At 47.4% G+C, this 19,137-nt stretch overlaps 1 protein-coding gene across 9 annotated transcripts in view; it reads right to left on the minus strand.

The window, feature by feature from the left end:
- PRKAG2 (protein kinase AMP-activated non-catalytic subunit gamma 2) overlaps positions 1-19,137 on the minus strand; it is a 751,594-nt gene that overhangs the window by 278,285 nt on the left and 454,172 nt on the right. The window contains exons 3-4 of one of the 9 annotated variants that reach the window (XM_029588436.1): positions 12,026-12,059; positions 3,611-3,627 (exon numbers count right to left, since the gene is read on the minus strand). The exons of the other annotated variants lie outside the window; for them this stretch is intronic. Coding sequence (XP_029444296.1) covers positions 3,611-3,627; positions 12,026-12,059 — 51 coding nt within the window. The remainder of the gene's footprint in view (positions 1-3,610; positions 3,628-12,025; positions 12,060-19,137) is intronic. 9 annotated transcript variants of the gene reach the window in all.

Here is a 19,137-nt window from a genome sequence, read left to right on the forward strand (position 1 = left end):
ATCATGAGAAATTGCAGCTAATGCTGAGAACTTATAGAGCTGAAGACGATTTAGGATTAAAATTAACATTATTATTACAAATAATAAATAAATAAACAACAATCAACAAAGTCGGAATTACAACCGACTTAATAAACGTGGGTGAAGATTGAAGTAAGTGGAGCCAGACAGGAGAATTAAGGGCTACGTCGTCGTAGTTCTAACATGATGGGGTATGAGACCCTAGGGAGAGACCTTTAGGTGAAGGCTTTTGTAAAAAGCCAAGTTTTTAGCTTCTTTCTGAACGTTCGACTACAAGTTTCTAGACGAAGGTCCATGGGGAGGGTGTTCCATAGAGTAGGGCTAGCAGTTGAGAAAGCTCATTTCTTAAGAAGTGACTTGGCTGGAGGTACATTTAAAGTGCCTAAGTAGCTGGATCTGATAGGTCTTAGTGATGCGTGGGGACGAGGTGGGTCGTTTAGATCTAACGAAGTTTGGGAATGAATGGTCTTGTGGGTTATGGTTAGTACTTTAAAAATGATTCTATATTTAATAGGGAGCCAGTGGAGGTTTTTTAAAATAGGTGTTTTGCCAGTCACTTTTTGGGGACCTGGTTTCTAGATGCAATCACAATTCTTTATTTGGGTAAGTGATCTCAAATTGGGGGTAGTGCCCCATTAGCCTTTAGGCAGGAGCAGCAGGTGTCCCCCCCAAGAGCATTAGCTGGCATGTTAGCTGCCAATGCGCTTGGCAGAAAGTTTAAAGTTCCTGAGCTTATCGTGGTTCATGAAGGTTTTCGTGAGCCACATTAATCTATGTTAATATTAATTCCCTCCTTTGCATGCAGTGCAGTCCATTACTATTTTACTAGCATTACACTGTATTAGTTTTGTATTATATGTACCACTTGCATAGGCGTTGTTATGGGAAGCGGCTGCGGAGGCCCACGGATGGCCCCCTTCACTCACTGGCCTCGCATCCCAGTCGGCCCAGGGGACTCTGGTGGCAGCTGCGGCCCGCGGCGGACACGTCCTGCTCCGCGCCGAGCTTCCATCGCCGACGCGGCCTACCCAGCACAGCCGGGGCCAGCCAGCTTCCTCTGCCTCCTGGCAGCCTTAGGCGCACGCGCATGCGCCACTCATTTCCATTTAAAGGGACCTCGCCGGGAAGTGCCCCGGCTCCACTCTTTGACATCGGCCTATATCTAGGCAAGGCTTGCTTCCAGACCTTGCCTTGGCTTCCTGGCTCCTGCTTTGGAGGAACCTGCTCCAGTTCTGAGTTCCTGACCCACGCTTGGACTACGGACTAAGAGACTCGCCGCCTGCCCTGCCCCACGCCTGGACCACGGACTATGAGATTCGCTGCCTGGCCCTGACCCATGCTTCCACCAGGACCACGAGACGCTCCGCACCTGAGACCCCACAAAAGTCCAGCTGGCCCTGGTACCCAAGGGCTCAACCTGCGGGGAATGAGGGCTGGTAGTGGTGAAGCTCCAGCAGGGTCTTAGGGTCTCCCTGGCCTCGCCAGCCAACGGTGGGGACCTTTGGGGCTCCTCCTCACAGGTAGTGCCAACTCCCCCTCGGCCCAGGGATTGACGATTGTAACAGGCATTGCTAATAATACAAATTTAACACATGCAAATAGGCCCTTTAATTGTTTTAAAACTGAAAAAAATCAAACTCTGCCATGACAAATTTCCTGCAAAATATCTTTAGTTAGTGCCAGATCCCACATTTACTTTTTACCATTTCCACTGTCAAGAGCAGCGGACACTAGTGATTAAACAATAGTCTTATTTATTTATTTTATTTATTTAATTTTATATACCGGCAACCGTTTGCACATCGTGCCGGTTTACAGATAACTTACAACAATGGATATATAGGCAAAGCCTTTACAAGGAACAGTGTCTAACATGCGCTCAGAAACAGAGCAAGTAACTAGCAAACTTGTGGAGGGAGGGGTAGGGGTGGTCCTAGTCTTGGAGACAACATGAATATTTTCATCTAATTCTACTGCGTCTCCTCTTCAGTGATGAAGGCAAACCCATTTTGTTACTGATAGAATTTATACATGTGAACAGGTGAATTTTCAAAAGTGTTACGTAAATATAGCACACTACAGTTGCAATTTTCAAAAGCCATTTATGTGCATAAAGTGCACTTATGCAAATAAATCCTATGGACAATTCAATGGCATATATTGTAGCAATTCTCAAAAGCCCACTTACACCGGTAAAATGCATTTACACATGTAAAACCCATTTTTACGTTTGTAAATTCTTTGGAAAATCAAGTCCTTATTGTACATAAGATAATGCAACAGTTCCACTTCCATTTTCAAAGTGTGTCAGCAAAGAAACTCCTTACTTTTGGGTGCCAATCTAAATGCAAATCCAGGTGCGGTAAGTCCATTTTCAACACATGACTAATTCCAAATGGTATTCGTCCCTATAGAGTTTTCCATTATCTTACCCCTGGTGCTGTAATGAGGCTTCTTTATACGAGGAAAGTATTTTGGATACTCATCCCTTCAGTGTGCAAATGAAAATTCAAGTGCTATTAGGTTTTAATTTGTTGAGCAAATTGCTGCAGCAGTTGAATCTGTTTATGTGTGGCTGGTGCAAGTTCAATCACCAACAGCTGCAGTGACTTAGCCCTGTTCCAGGTAAGACATGCAAGAGGTAAAGCTATTTCCACATTTGGAAGGGAAGAACAGCCTTAAAGTCAGTTTACAAAATTTAACGGCAACAAAAGTAGTTGTAGCTTTATCAATCAGTGTGCTATAGTTGTTTCTGTATCTAATTTTTGCAATACTTTTCCCAGCAAGATGGAGATGCAGGTACTGGCCTCACTGTAACACCTACTGATGCTGCAGTACTTAGCCTACCAAGTTACACATGACAAGTCACATGAATGGGTTTATTCGGCACGGCGGGGGAAATACTGGATGCCGGGCACCATGGCTCCCTGATAAGAGTAGGATGGGGAAGTAAACAAATAGGACAGCAGGAACCAGAAAGCAGTAATTATGCAAAGAGAGACACTGCAAAACAAGACTAGCAATCAAGGTTGCAGGAAGATAGTGCCAACTGTTCACAGCCAGCAGAGCAGCTGAGGGGGGATGGAGGCAGCATGCCAAGCTTTCAGATCTGAAATTGTGATTTCAGGGTGAAATTGATGCAAGTACACCAGGCAATGCATCTCCCACTACCACATCCAGGAGATAACAATAAACAAAAACACGTTATATGAAAAAGGGGAGCTAGGAAGTTGTGCTCACTGCAAGGTCAGCATGCTGCTGTTTAAAGAGGGATTGAACCTTCTTAATTCCGGAAGAAAAGACACTCCTCCTAGCAGCTAGCCAGATGGGTATTAGGAGAGAACGTTTTAACTGGACGAGGACCTGGTTAAGCAACACCACTCAGAAGGCGGCAGTCAACAGCATCCACTCTGATAAAAGTAATGTGGTAAGCGGGGTACCTCAGAGTTCGGTGCTAAGACCGGTTCCTTTCAGAGGGACGTGACAGAAAAAAGTCTGACTGATTGCAGATGACATGAAAATCTGCCTCACAGCAAATGCACCAGAAGAGATGTAAAATATGTACAGGGGCTTGAAGAAACTGGAAGACTGGTCAGGGCTTGGAAGCTATACTCCAGTTCACAAACCTATGGGCCGCATCAATTAGCAACGCAAGAACTGGCAATCACCAAACAGGAAGGGGACTTGGGAGTAATTATCTCAGATGATTTGAAAGTTTTCAGTCAGTGAGACTGGGTGGACAAAGAAACCTTAGCTGCAGACATCTACTATATTTCGTGATGGTAGTTTTCGTTATGTCGACACCCGTCTACAAGGAAAAGAAATGAACCATGGGTTGATTTCTGTAATCAGGCCTGTAAACAATACTTTGTTATGCCAAACTGGGCTGGAGTCAGTATTCTACAGGTATGAGGCCTCATAGGCAAATGCTAACACGCTGAGCCATCCAAGCTCCTAACCTCTACAGCCAAGTAATAAAAAATAATTTTCATCCAGGGAGCCAGTACAACAAAATCTGCGCACTGTCGGAATGAACTTATTAAAAAAAAAGGTAAACCTCAGCTTATTGAAAGACGCTGGTTTCATGTGCTTCGGGCTATGTGTTTGAAAATTCATGTTACACTGAGACTGCAGTGCGGCCAGCTTTCAAGTGCTGTCTTTAGGGACAACCTTGAACAAATGTGCTTTAATAGGACAAGTCTTCTGCATGTCCTTCCGCTATAAATTGTGCATTACCTACCAAACTGACCGTCTCCCCTTGCATGAAGGGAACATGGGTCACAGGGAGAAAAAGCCAGGACTTTAATTACTTAATTCTATTTTTTTTGTTTCTGTGGCTCTTGTCGCTCATCGGCCGTTTGTTTACAAATCTCTGGACGCGCAGTGACGCGCTGACACGTCCCTCAGCAGTCTGGACACATTTTCCCTGTCTGCCCACAATGCCATGGGGGCCCATGGATCATTGCCCTTTTGGCAGTTTGGACACAAAGCACTGCCAAGAATGAAGAGCCAATCGCAGTTCCTTGAAACATTTATTTATTTATTTATTTAGGGTTTTTATATACCGACATTCTCGATATACATATCAAATCAAGTCGGTTTCCATATAACAAAACTGTCGCCGGTAAGGCGTTACATTAAACATGGTAAAGTTAAAGGGAGTACATTAAACAATAGACAAAGTATTGAACAGAGAACGTGCAGCATAACATTAAACAATCAACAAATTATTGAACAAAAGAACGTAGATCAATAAATATTAAATATTAAACGTAAAAAGATATATAAAATAAAATAACTATGGGAAGAGCATGAGCTAGAAAGCTGATGCTTCAAGAGATGGTTTTTCATAGCAGGTGGGTGGACTGTCCAGATAAGGTCCTGAAGGTCCTAAGTGTATAAAGTCGGTAGTGGACTTTATATTGTGCTATTTTGCTCTTTGACCTTTAAACATAAATCTTTGAAACATAAATCTTTTGAAACATAAATCTTTTTTTTTTTTTTTTTTTGAAACATAAATCTTTTGAAACATAAATCTTTGAAACATAAATCAAGTATTTTAAAACAGAGTCTTCGAGGTGTGCGTCTTTTGACACATTTCTATCTGCAGTTTAAACAATTAGGGAGGTAGGACCTTAAGGCCCCATTATAATGTTCTGCACTGGACAGATCTTGTTAGAGGGCTCAGGAAAACATTTTTTTCTTAAACTAAAATTGAGGACTTCTCCCTGTAAATATAGAACAGCTGACCACCCTAATTCCAAACTAAAGAGCGGCAAGTGTTCTTTCGAAGTAATTACAAGAAATCACCTTGCATGGCCTTGCACAGGCCTCACCTCAGAATCAGTGGAAGCAGACGTGCGCCTGTACAAGTTTGATCTTAAAGAACTGAAGACAGGGATCTTTTCTCCTGCTTCTGGTCACATGGGAGGTTTATGAGCAGTCATCACCTCCTGGCCAGGAATTTAACATGAACAACCTGAGAGATAAGTGACACTCTGCAAGAGCCAGGTACAGTAAGGAGTGATAATATCTCGCAGAAACATTTGCAAACCTAAGCCCTTAACAAATGGAAGTCAGTGCATTCCAGCCCAGCGCTCTCCAATGTCAGCAGTTATTTATTTATTCGATTTATATTCCACTTTTTGGCACTTCGAAGCATTACACACAATATAGGAGGGAGAGAAACAGGCACTGAAAATCTAGTTGCTTAGTTAAATGAGGCACAGACTAACCTCCGAATACTAGGAATTTTAGTTCATGGTGAATTTAGCTTGGTTTTGTTACTGTTTTTCCATATTTCATTCAGTTGTGCATGTGTAACCAGTGACCATGCAGATGGCTTCTAGTCAAAATGAGATGTATTTTTAGGTGCTACTTATACATTCAGAGCTATCTTGCTATCTAGCACAAAAGGAGAACCAATCACCTCTGCAGGGATGACAGGAAACAGAGTATTGGCTCTGTGCAGAGCAGGAGTGGCAGCCCAGCGGTTACAGCACTGGACTGCCATTCAGGAATTGTTTCATGGCCCGAGCACAAGATTCCCCACTGGCTCTCTGTGGGACTTTAGCCAAGTCACTTCAACTCCCCCCTCGCTTCTGGGACTCGGTTGAAAAAAAAACCAACCCATACAAGGCACCTGACTCAAGCTGCTTTTCCTGGTCAGCAAGTGGCATTCTTCTTATTAAAAGGCTGCCCAGAAAAGCATCCTGCTCACTGCTTGCTTATGTTCTGTTGACGAGGAGCATTCACCGGCCACATCTATCCTCATGACTGCCTGTACACTGTAAAGGGTGGCCACTGACGAATCCCCAGAATACAGGACATCCCCTTGGTGAAAAAAAACAAAAAACATTTCAAACATTACCACGTTCAAAAGGGCCGAATCCCCCTCCCCGGCGGTCAGATCAGTAACAGCGATGTCAGTGTGGGGACATAACGAGACCTGTTTTCAAAAAGATCTTGCCGGGTAACTTAAGACGTTACCCAGCTTGGCTCCTTGTTTGAAAATTGCCGGTTGTGTAAAATGTGAGCACTCCCAGGGGCATGATTAGGTTGGGGTAGAAAAGCCACCTGCATAAATGTGTTAAAAAAAACCCAAAACCCCCCAGTATTTTACCCACCTACATTTAGCTGCAGACAAAGCAGATGCAAGTGAGAATGACACTCGGGCCGATTCTGTATGGTGCACTTGGCCGAGCGCACCTTTAGCCCCGGTTTGGCCGCTCGTTTTTGACGCACTATTTTTACCCCTTATTCAGTAAGGGGTAATAGCGTGTCGAAAATGTGCGGCCAAACACCCCCCCCCCCCCCCCCACGAAACTAACAGCGCCCGCAATATGCAAATGCATGTTGATGAGCCTATTAGTTATTCCCGCGCGATACAGAAAGTAAAATGTGCAGCCAAGCCGCACATTTTACCTTCAGAAATTAACGCCTGCCCAAAGGTAGAAGTTAATTTCGGCCGGCACAGGGAAAGTGTACAACCTCCGAGTTAATATCATGGCGATATTAAGTCGGAGGCCCCATAATTAAAAAAAATTAAAAATTAAAAATTTTTTTTTTTTTAAATCTGCCCTCGGCCCGCGGGTTGGAAGACGGATGCTCAATTTAGCCGGCGTCCGTTTTCCGAACCCGTGGCTGTCAGCAGGTTTGAGAACCGATGCCGGTAAAATTGAGCGTCGGCTGTGAAACCCGCTGACAGCCGCCGCTTCTGTCAAGAAAGAGGCGCTAGGGACGCGCTAGTGTCCCTAGCGCGTCCTTTTACCACAGGCCCTCATTTAAATACTCGATCTCGCGCCCAGGAGAGTGGCCTGGGCGCGCGTCCGGAGAGCGGGCGCTCGCCTCGGAGCGTCGGCTCTCCCGCGGTTTTTACTGTATCGGCCCGACTGTTCGCCAATCGAGACATTCCTTGTCAGAGAAAACCCTTCTTCCACCCCCGCTGGACACCAGCCCCCTCAGGAGCCGGACATCACCTCTGATCTCTCCAGTTCCCAAAAATTCTGCTTGGGCTAATAGCGGAACCCCCCCCCCCCCGTTACCCCTTGGCAGCAGGGAGGTGGCAGGGGACGTATGTCCCTCTTCCTGCGGCCAAGCCATATTCAGAATGGGGTTGGCCCTTCTAAAAATCCCAGTCCAATCTGAGGCTGCACGAAGTCCCATACATGCAGAATTAGGGAAGGTTACATGGGGCGGGATGGGTGGGATGATAGAGGGGGGTCACACAAGCCTACCAAGCTTCTTTTCAGAAGGCAGGATACCGGGGGTGATGCTCAGCCTGCAAGGAGCTGACATCTGGTGAAGAGGATGGGGGTAGTGTTGAGTTGGGGGCCATAACTGGAACCTGTGTAAGAGAAAGTTACCTGCAAGGGTCTAAGATAGTCCAGTGGTAAAGTTCCCCCATACAAGTTATAATTATGCCCGATATTCAAAGAAAACCTATCTTATATTCCTCTGGTGAATAGAAGAAGGCAGGCTGAAAGGTAAACCTGGGAAGTAGATCCAGTATGTACAAGAAATCCAACTTCAACTCCCAGAAGGCACTGGGATTCTGGAGGGGGAAACACATCCCAGGTTTTGCCCTATCGAGAGGACAAGGGAGTCCGGGTGTGGTAGGTGAAGGGTGAGAGCTTGTCTGAAGTTGGGGGGGGGGGGGGGGCAGGAAGAGGAAGGAATCCTACTAGAAGCAGATGAAGAGAGAGAGAAGGTGGAGGTGGTGGTGTTGAGCAGCCCAGAACCAATGGACGGGAGACAAGTGGTGGAGACCCCCTGCAGAAGAGGACTGCAAGTCAGGAGTTTTAAGTGAACACTGCCGTGGGGTGAATGTAATTGCAGCCATAGTGAAAGGGGCAGCACAAACCCCAGCTGCAGACTACGCTGGGAGGTGACAGTAGGTCTTCGTTCCCTAACAACCAGGCCCACAGAGCACAGCCAAGCTTAGGCTGTGCAGGAAGCAGCTGTGAACAGCATGCAAAAGGATTAAGGTAAGAGTTACTTTCTTATTGTATTGTGGTTTGAGAAAGTAAAGCTTTAGAGACTTTAACTTGCCGAGATAACCTGAATCTGTGTGTGCTTCATTCCAGCTCACTAACTGGGGTGAGAAGATTTGAACCCATAGCCGTGACACCGTGTAAGGAACAGGATAAATATAGGCAATAAAGACTGGAGTACCTGGCCTGGGGAGCCTACGAGGGTGGAACCAGGGAAGCTGCAAGGAGGAGTCGAGCATTGGGACCATGGAAAAGCATCCCACAGAGGCTTAACCCATGGTTCAGTTTCTTCTGTAACCAGAGAATTCCAGCGGGATTGCGACTAGGAGAGTGGCCAGTGGCACAAACTCGTGACATTTGATTATCCAATATAGATTTTGCAGGTCAAAACTACCCACCTAGTCGGTCTGCAAAACTGATGTTTGCAAATAGTCATCAATAAGCACTTCTCTGCTCCTTCTCCGATGCTTCCTGGGTACTATGGAAGCATACACCATGGGGAAAGAGCAGCCAAGGGGACAGTGAGTGCTCTGCCCATAGTACACAAGAGGTGCATTGCTGAGACAGTGGAGACCAGCATCCTGTCTCCGATACTCACCACTCTGGGTCATTGGATTAGAACCCGGCAGATGCTAATAGGAAAGTCCATCACTAACTCTTACTCCTAGGAGTATGAAGTGTCTGGCTGGCTAATATCTATTTATGGACCTGTCCTCCTGAAACTTGTCCAAAGCTTTTTAAAATTACTAACCTTGACCACATTCTCTGGCAACATATTCCATTGTTTAATTGTTCGACTGAAAAACACTTTTTAAAATTTGCTTTGATTCTGCTACTTGTTAGTTTCATGGAATGTTCCCTGATCCTAGTAATTTTTGACAGAGAAAATAACGATTCCCTGTTATCTTATTCTACACCACTCATAATTCTGTAAATCTTATTCCCTCTCCAAGCCTAGCCTCTCTTTGCCTATCCTCGTAAAGGAGCCTTTCCATCCGCTATGATTTTTTGTTGCTCTTCAGTGCACTTTTTCTAGTACTGCTATATGTTTTTTGAGATGTGGTAACTAGAATTACACACAATTCTCATGGGGAGGTTGGACCATAGAGTGGGACAGAGGCAAAATGCTATTTTCTGTTTTATTTTCTATTCTTTTCCCAATACTACCTAACCTTCTATTTGCTTTTTTGGCAGCTGCCACACATGGAACTGAGAATTTCAATATGTTTTCCACGAGGACGCCAAGATCCTTTTGCTTAGTGGTAACTCCTAATATGGAGCCTGGTATTTTGTACTCATAGTTGCTTTCCTGCACACCATCCCCACCGATACCTGAGTGTCTTCTCTGCCAGGAGCGAGGGACCCCCTGCCCCGCTCGCAAAGTTTACGCCTCTGTCAGAGCAGCACTCGAGGTGCCGGGAGCGGGGGCAGAGGGTCCCTCGCTCCTGGCAGAGAAGACACTCAGGTGTCGGTGGGGATGGTGTGCATCAGCAACCTTTTTTACTTTTGGGTGGGGAGGCAGGATGAGCTTGTTTGGAAGGTGAAATCGGGACGGGAGCCCGGCTCACAATCTCTGGCAAATCGATTCCATTTAAAAAGGTTTAGGGGATGGGAGGGTTAGGAGACATTTGTATGACTTGTAATGTGCTTTGGAGGGGGAGGTGGGAAAGGATGGCGCAGTTTATTTTTTCTTTACTTTGGTAGATGACAGTGCCACTTAGCCAGAATCTTTTCACGATATCCAGTTAAGTAGCACATTATCTAGCTACACAAGGCCGGATAACTAAAAAAAAACCTACCCGGCACTCCTGAGCTGCTGTCTGCTTTCCCCATGATCTAGTTTAAAAGCTGCTCTATCTCCTTTTTAAATGTCAGGGATCACTTGGGTTCCTCCCTGGTTAAGGTGGAGCCCATCAACTGTAATATTTATTTTACTTATTTATTTAAAGTCTCTTCTATACCGATAGCCGTTCACACATCGCATCGGTTTACATCAGAACAAATAACTTTTGGGCGGGGCCCTTACAGGTAACATTCGAGGACATAATATCTAAAATAATTCCACTATGAATAAAATAAGGCGTATCATGAGCAAAAAATAGTAAGCAGTAACTATAGATAAAGCTGATTGGCAAAAACTGGTAATTTAAAAAGAAATAAATAAAAAGACAAACTATAATAGAACAAATATAATAACATAACTACAATGTACATTTTTTTAAGCATTCTTACTCAATTGACGGGGGGGGGGGGGGGGGGGGGGGGGAACAGATCCACTATTCGAATTGTTACTCGCTTGCTGTTGGAGATTTTTTATGAGTGGGAGGGGGGGCAAGGGAGTAAGCTTGTTGGAAAAGCCACGTTTTAAGTTTTTTTTTTAATTTAGGCGTAGAGGTCTCAATGCGTAGTTCAGGTGGCAGGGAATTCCATATAGTAGGCCAGCTAGGGAGAATGCTCTGCTCATGGTAGATGAGAGTTTGATAGATTTTATTGATTGCTTACAGAGGGTTCCTTGTAGGGCTGGGCGGGTAGGTCTATTAGAGGTACGAGGGAGGAGGGGGGGGGTTGATCCAGTTGAGGTTGGCATTTAACAGACTTTTATGGATGATGGAGAGCGCGTTGTAAAGTATTCGAGAGGGTATTGGGAGCCAATGGAGCTCGATAAGTGTGGGAGTGATGTGGTCTCTTTTTTTGGCGTTTGTCAGTATACGTGCTGCGGCGTTTTGTAAAAGTTGTAAAGGTTTGGTATGTGTTGCAGGGATGTCAAGGAGGAGGGCATTACAGTAGTCTATTTTAGACAGGATAATAGACTGAACAACTGTGCGAAAGTCGGAAAAGTGAAGTAATGGTCTGAGTTTTTTTTATCGTTTGTAGCTTAAAGTAGCAGTCCTTTATGATAGAGTTAATAAATGGTTTAAAGGTGAGATAATTATCAATGAGGACACCTAGGTTGCGAGTGTGTGCGGAGAAAGATGTAGAAGTGTATGAGGGTGGAATAGCTGGGAGTGGCTGCTTATTAGAGATGATTATTAGTTCAGTTTTGTTGGGATTAAGCGCCAAGTGCATGTCTGTGAGGAGTTGGTTAATGGCAGAAAGGCAGGATTCCCAGTTTTGCAGGGCAGTTTGGAGTGAGTCAGAAAACGGGAAGAGAATTTGCACATCGTCAGCATAGATGAAATGCTTAATGTGAAGGTTTGTAAGAAGAGTGGTAAGGGGGAGCATGTAGATATTAAAGAGAGTAGAGGAGAGGGAAGAGCCCTGGGGAACACCTTGAGGGAGACTGATAGGTTCAGATTCATTGTTGTCAACCAGGACAGTGAAAGAGCGATTTTGGAGATAGGATTGTATCCAGGAGAGTGCGTCACCAGCGATCCCAATACTTTTAATGATGTTTTTATTTTATTTATTTATTTAACATTTTTCTATACCGACATTCGCACGAGACATCACATCGGTTTCCAGACAACAGCAAATTCAGCCAACAGGGCTTTACATTGTAACTGATATTTAACTGGGGGGGAGGAGGGGGAAGGGGCAGGGCAGTAACTTGGAGCTAATGAGTATGCTGGGAACAGGGGAGGGGAGTAAAATGTGTTGAGGAGGTTCCCCCCTTTCCAAAATGTCCCCCAGTTATTAACACATTTAAATTACTATTCTTTCTCTACATCATTGTATCCATGCACTGACGCTCCAAAGCTCTGCCTGCCTCTGGGGATCCTGCACGTGGAACAGGGAGAATTTCTGAGAATGCTAAAACCTGGGGGTTCTGGATTTCAATTGCCTACCTAAAAATCTAAATTTGACTTCCAGAACCTCCTTCCTGCACTTCCTATGTCTTTGGCACCCACAGGAACCATAAGATCTGGCTCCTCCTCAGCACCTTGTAAAATCTCTGATTTAAGTGATTTTTAAAGTCTGCACCTTTGCACCAGGCAGGCAAATGATCTTCATGCCCAGCCACCATCCAGCTACCTGCATTTCTAATGATCGAACCGATGACTGTCCTAACCCTTCTCATCTGGGCACACATCATATGAGCAAGAGGATAACTATCACCTGGAGGACACGGCCTAGCTACAGCATCGTTTCTTGCCACACCAAAGTCCTTCCTGGTGACCTTGCTCCTCCAAAGCAGCACGGAGGGTGAGAGGAAGCTGAGAATGGGGATGATAGAGAGAGGAAGCTGTGAGGGGAGTTGGAGAGAAACCCAGAAATAGTAGAAGGAAGGAGAAAAATGAGGATAGGAGAAGATGAGAGAGGGTGATGGTGATGCATCATTTCATCTGCACACCTCTTTCCAAAATCTTAGACCTGATTGTGTAGGTCATGTTTGAAATCTAGTCAAACTTACTTTTCTTTGAACAGCATGCTGGAACCAGGAGAAAGTGTGATTTATAGATATCCTCGGTTCAATCCCCATGCATTTCCTACTCCTACACTGATGCAAATCACTCCCCAAATTTCAAAATGACTACTCTGTGTTGCGGTCTCGGTCGCCACGGTGGCGCCCGAGGCCTTACCTTCCTTTCGGGCCCCGGAGAACTACCGCGTCCCGTGGACTCGGGACCCCGGCCGCAGCGTCCGCCTGCCGTCCCGACCCCGCGCGGGCCTGCAGGGCCTTCCTGCGCCACGCGCCAGCTCCCTCTCTGCCGCCGGCGTCCTCTCGCGGCTAGCTCCGCCCCCAGGCTCGCGCGCGCGGCTGAGCCCTGCTTTTGAAGGGACCAGCGCGGGAAAACACGGCTCCTCCCTTTCCTGACGTCAGACGCTGCAGGGCTATTTAAGCCCTGCAGTTCCCAGCCTTCCTTGCCTTGCAACGAGGTTCACTGCCTTTGGTAGCTCTGAGTTGCGTTCCTGGATTGCCTGTTTCCTGCCGGACTCCGCTTTGCCTGACCCTGCTTGCCTGTCTCCTGCCTTGACCTCGGATAGCTTGACCACGCTTGTCTTCAGCCTGCCTTGACTCCGGTCCGTGACTTCGACTCCTGCTTGTCTTCAGCCTGCCTTGACTCCGGTCCGTGACTTCGACTCCTGCTTGTCTTCAGCCTGCCTTGATCCCGGTTCGTGACCCCGACTGCTGCTTGCTCGCCGCCTGCCCAGTCTCCAGTTCGGATTCCACTCCTGGGTTTCTTCGTCTCCGCCTAAGTCCCAGCGGTCCGGGTCCCTACGGGCTCCTCCTGGGGGGACCTCGGGCTTCCAGGGCGAAGACTCCTAAGTCCTAGCAACCCGGGCTCCCACAGCTCCTCTGGAGGAGTCACGGGTTTCCAGGTGAAGCTCCAATTGCCCAGTGGGAGTTCTGCCTACCGACTGCTCCTTCGGGTCGGTCGGCCCAAGGATCCACATCCGGAGTTTCTCCATCCTCAACAACTCTGTACAAAGAAAGACACCCGGCACCCTCTAGAAGAGCCCTTCACCAGATATAAGACCCTAGAAGGGTTGAGCGGGCCCTGAGGAAGAGAAAAGAGTCCCACTGTATGAGAAGATAATGCTACGCTTGAGATTTGAGACTGACATTGTTAAGACCTGCTATGTTTAAGTTTGGGGCTTGCCTGAAGTCAAGGTGAGCTGCCTCCAACTGATTGTTTTGCTCTGCATAACTCTTTGTTATTTGTGAGATACCTGAAGCCACGGAGAGCTGCTTGAGTTGTTTGGATTTGAGGTGCCTTGCACTTTTGCATGTTTTCACTGTAAATAAACTACACTTAGGGAACAGCCAGAGCCTGCCACCTTTTTCCCTCTGGCTATACCCAAGTCGCTACTGCTCAAGTTACCGCAAAGAGCTAAAAATAAGTCAAGCGCCTGGGGGGAGACACTGTATCTTCATGACTGTAATACCTATCCGTCTATCCTAGGGCAGAGTCAAACTACAATAATGCCAAAATATTCACTCCACAGTAAAAAAAAATTATCGTCTTTTCTTTATAATTCTCGTTCACAAACAAGAGTTCCTCCTCCTCATCCAGTGCCCATACCAACGATGAAGTAAATCAAGTAGAGCTCTGTGCGAATGTAAGACAAACAGCTGAAGAGTTACCTCATGAAAGGAGATGATGTCATTTGAATGACAGGAGGCACAGCCTTTGGAAAAGTTCATATCTATCATTGTAATTTCCTTTCTCAGTTACCTGTAAACCGACATGATGTTTTTACGAATGCCGGTATATAAAAGTTATAAATAATAATAATAATAATAATAATAATCTCTTAAGCCCCAAAATATAAAAACACAGGAAATGAAATATCTTTGCAGTGAATAAAAAGGACTGAAGGAAACAAAACTAAAAAGTGGAGCTGATTATATTTTGAGAACTGAAGTGCTAGTACAATAATACAGGAAGTCTGTGTTACCAGTTTTTATGTATCTGTCTGTTTATCTATCTGTATACACGGTAATGAGGTTTGTGACTATTTGTTCACCTACAACTCGAGACTGGCTGGTCCTATCTACTCTAAACTTACCCAAATTTACTGAATACCATCAGAATAAAATTATAGGCTGGTTATTTTTAACTTGACATTTTTTTGGCGCTTCCACTGACTGGTGGGCTTTACATCACTCTCGGGCCGATACTGTTAACCTGCCATTGGACGCGCGTTTTCCCTTACCCCTTATTCAGTAAGGGGCCGAAAACGTGCATCCAACCCACCGAACCTAATAGCACCCTCAACATGCAAATGCATGTTGATGGCCCTATTAGGTATTAGGTATTAGGAGGCCCTATTAGGTATTAGGTAATAGGGCCATCAACATGCAAATGCATGTTGATGGCCCTATTAGGTATTAGGTATTAGGAGGGAGTAAAATGTGCAGCCAAGCTGCACATTTTACTTTCAGAAATTAGCGCCTACCCAAAGGTAGGCGCTAATTTCTGCCGGCACCGGAGGTCCTGAAGGGTAAAAAAAGTAAAAAAAAAAAAAAAAATTTAAAATGGGCCGGCAGCTGTCGGGTCGAAAACCGGACGCTCAATTTTGCTGGCGTCCAGTTTCCGAGCCCGTGGCTGTCAGCGGGCTCGAGAACTGACGCCGGCAAAATTGAGCGGCTGCTGTCAAACCCGCTGACAGCCGCCGCTCTGGGCCAAAAGGAGGCGCTAGGGACGCGCTAGTGTCCTTAGCGCCTCCTTTTGCCCGTTTCTACTGCCGGGCCTCATTTAAATTCTGAATCGCGCACACAGGCGAGTGGCCTGTGCACGCGCCGGGAGAGCGGGCATTCGCCCGCTCTCCCGCGGACTTTACTGAATCGGCCCGATTGATAAATAAGACCAGGTGTTGGAGTGTTCTACCATACACTGTCTGACTTATTGACATCTGTCCATTAAAACATTTTTTTTTAGAGTTTTCTCAATGATTCTCTAATGCCTGTTTGTACTTTTTAATACTCTGTCTCTCTGTATGAGTATGAAGTGTATCAAGAGTCAGAAAAAGGCAGGCCTTTCAGTAGCTCCCCAGGGTCAGGCAGGGAGAGAGGCAGGCCTTACTGTGCACCCCCTCCCCATCACCTGAGGGCAGGCAGGGAGAGAGGCAGGGAGAGAGGCAGGCCTTACTGTGCACCCCCTCCCAATCACCTGGGGTCAGGCAGGGAGAGAGGCAGGGAGAGAGGCAGGCCTTACTGTGCACCCCCTCCCCATCACCTGAGGGCAGGCAGGGAGAGAGGCAGGGAGAGAGGCAGGCCTTACTGTGCACCCCCTCCCCATCACCTGAGGCCAGGCAGGGAGAGAGGCAGGGAGAGAGGCAGGCCTTACTGTGCACCCCCTCCCCATCACCTGAGGGCAGGCAGGGAGAGAGGCAGGGAGAGAGGCAGGCCTTACTGTGCACCCCCTCCCCATCACCTGAGGCCAGGCAGGGAGAGAGGCAGGGAGAGAGGCAGGCCTTACTGTGCACCCCCTCCCCATCACCTGAGGCCAGGCAGGGAGAGAGGCAGGGAGAGAGGCAGGCCTTACTGTGCACCCCCTCCCCATCACCTGAGGCCAGGCAGGGAGAGAGGCAGGGAGAGAGGCAGGCCTTACTGTGCACCCCCTCCCCATCACCTGGGGTCAGGCAGGGAGAGAGGCAGGGAGAGAGGCAGGCCTTACTGTGCACCCCCTCCCCATCACCTGAGGCCAGGCAGGGAGAGAGGCAGGGAGAGAGGCAGGGAGAGAGGCAGGCCTTACTGTGCACCCCCTCCCCATCACCTGAGGCCAGGCAGGGAGAGAGGCAGGGAGAGAGGCAGGCCTTACTGTGCACCCCCTCCCCATCACCTGGGGTCAGGCAGGGAGAGAGGCAGGGAGAGAGGCAGAGAGAGGCAGGGAGAGGCAGGGAGAGAGGCAGGGAGAGAGGCAGAGAGAGGCAGGGAGAGAGGCAGGGAGAGAGGCAGGGAGAGAGGCAGAGAGAGGCAGGCCTTACTGTGCACCCCCTCCCCATTACCTGGGGTCAGGCAGGGAGAGAGGCAGGGAGAGAGGCAGGCCTTACTGTGCACCCCCTCCCCATCACCTGGGGTCAGGCAGGGAGAGAGGCAGGGAGAGAGGCAGGCCTTACTGTGCACCCCCTCCCCATCACCTGGGGTCAGGCAGGGAGAGAGGCAGGCCTTTCTGTGGCTCCCCGGGGCTGGCTGGGATAAGGGACAGATCTTCCCATGGTCCCTGATTTGTATACCAAGAAGCTTAAATCACTTAAATAAAAATGTTACATTGGTTAATATAATGAAATGTATATGCAGCTAAGATACCACTATTTGTTCACATTGTTTACATGCAGATTGATTTTAGCCCTTTGGGGTCTCTAAATGCAGACATTACTACTAGATTGGTTCTCATCAGACCCTAGCAGAGATACTGATATATTCAAAGTAAGATTAGGGCCTAATAACAGTTTAAAATGACCCTGAACAACAATTTCTAAAAACAGTGGCTCTGGCCCTAATAAAAATGGCAAGAATAAAAAAGGATTATGCCAAAGGTAATCCAGATGTGCTGGTGTATTTTTCCTTGACTCTACAGCAATGTTTTCGGTAATGAAGTATGGGGATGTCACCATCTGTTTGGTTTTGCTTTTTTTTTTGGTACCTTTTTGAACATTTTGGCAAATTTTATTATGCATTGGGAATCCTGCAATTCTTGGCCCAATAAGAAGATTGCATCTCTGATTCCAAACAAAAGAAAAAATTATAAAAATATATATATATATATCTCGTTGAACAAAAATGGAATGACCAAGAGCCTGGCTGGTAGTTCAGTGGGAGTGAAAAAGGCCGAGGTTCGGTTTCCAGGCCAGGCTTTTAGAAACATAGAAATGACAGCAGAAGACCAATAGGCCTATCCAGTCTGCCCAGCAAGCTTTCACACTTATTTTCTCATACTTATCTGTTACTCCGACCGCTGAGTTCAGGGCCCTTATTGGTAGCTTTTTGATTCTAATTTCCTTCCACCCCCGCCATTGAAGCAGTGAGCTGTGCTGGATATGCATTCAAAGTGAAGTATCAGGCTTAATTTGTTAGGGGTAGTAACCGCCACAATAAGCAAGCTACTCCCATGCTTATTTGTTTACCCAGACTGTGCAATTCAGTCCTTTGTTGTTGTCTGAATATAAATCCTCTTTTCTTCATTCCCCTGCCATTGAAGCAGTGAGCTGTGCTGGATATGCTTTCCAAGTGAAGTAACTGGTTTGAGGTAGTAACTGCCGCAACAAGCAAGCTACTCCCACGCTAATTTGTTTACCCAGGCTGTGCTACCTTGTTGGTTGTTGCCTGAATGCAAATCCTTTTTTCCACATTTCCTCTTGCCGTTGAAGCATAGAGCAATGTTGGAGTCTCAATAACCGTGTGAATGTGTTACGGCTGTGGCTGCTGTGCTACCGCCTCACCACCAGGGGTCCCTCTAGTGCTGGCTTTCCTGACAGGCCCAGTCCATCTCCTATGTCCACTCTATGCTCTGGGTGTGCCCTCTTAACCCTGCCTGACAGTTGCCTCGGTGCTTCGGCATCGAGCTCACCTGGGCTCCCTGCTCTAGCCTGCCTTGCGCGGCCTTCGGGCCTATCCTTGCCTTGCGTGGCCTTCGGGCCTATCCTTGCCTTGCGTGGCCTTCGGGCCTATCCTTGCCTTGCCTTGCGCGGCCTTCGGGCCTATCCTTGCCTTGCCTTGCGCGGCCTTCGGGCCTATCCTTGCCTTGCCTTGCCTTGCGCGGCCTTCGGGCCTCTCCTTGCCTTGCCTTGCCTTGCGTGGCCTTCGGGCCTTTCCTTTCCTTGCCTTGCCTTGTGCGGCCTTTTGGCCTTCTTCCTTGATTTCCATACCTGGCCTACGGGCCTTCCGTGTGTGTGTGTGTGGCCTACGGGCCTTCTGACCTGCCTTGCCCCGCTATTGGTGTGTGGCCTACGGGCCTTCCGTGTGTGTGTGTGTGGCCTACGGGCCTTCTGACCTGCCTTGCCCCGCTATTGGTGTGTGGCCTACGGGCCTTCCGTGTGTGTGTGTGTGGCCTACGGGCCTTCTGACCTGCCTTGCCCCGCTATTGGTGTGTGGCCTACGGGCCTTCCGTGTGTGTGTGTGTGGCCTACGGGCCTTCTGACCTGCCTTGCCCCGCTATTGGTGTGTGGCCTACGGGCCTTCCGTGTGTGTGTGTGTGTGGCCTACGGGCCCTCTGACCTGCCCTGCCCTGCTTACTGT

Source organism: Rhinatrema bivittatum, chromosome 2 (assembly GCF_901001135.1).
Source record: "Rhinatrema bivittatum chromosome 2, aRhiBiv1.1, whole genome shotgun sequence".
Taxonomy (NCBI): Eukaryota; Metazoa; Chordata; class Amphibia; order Gymnophiona; family Rhinatrematidae; genus Rhinatrema; species Rhinatrema bivittatum.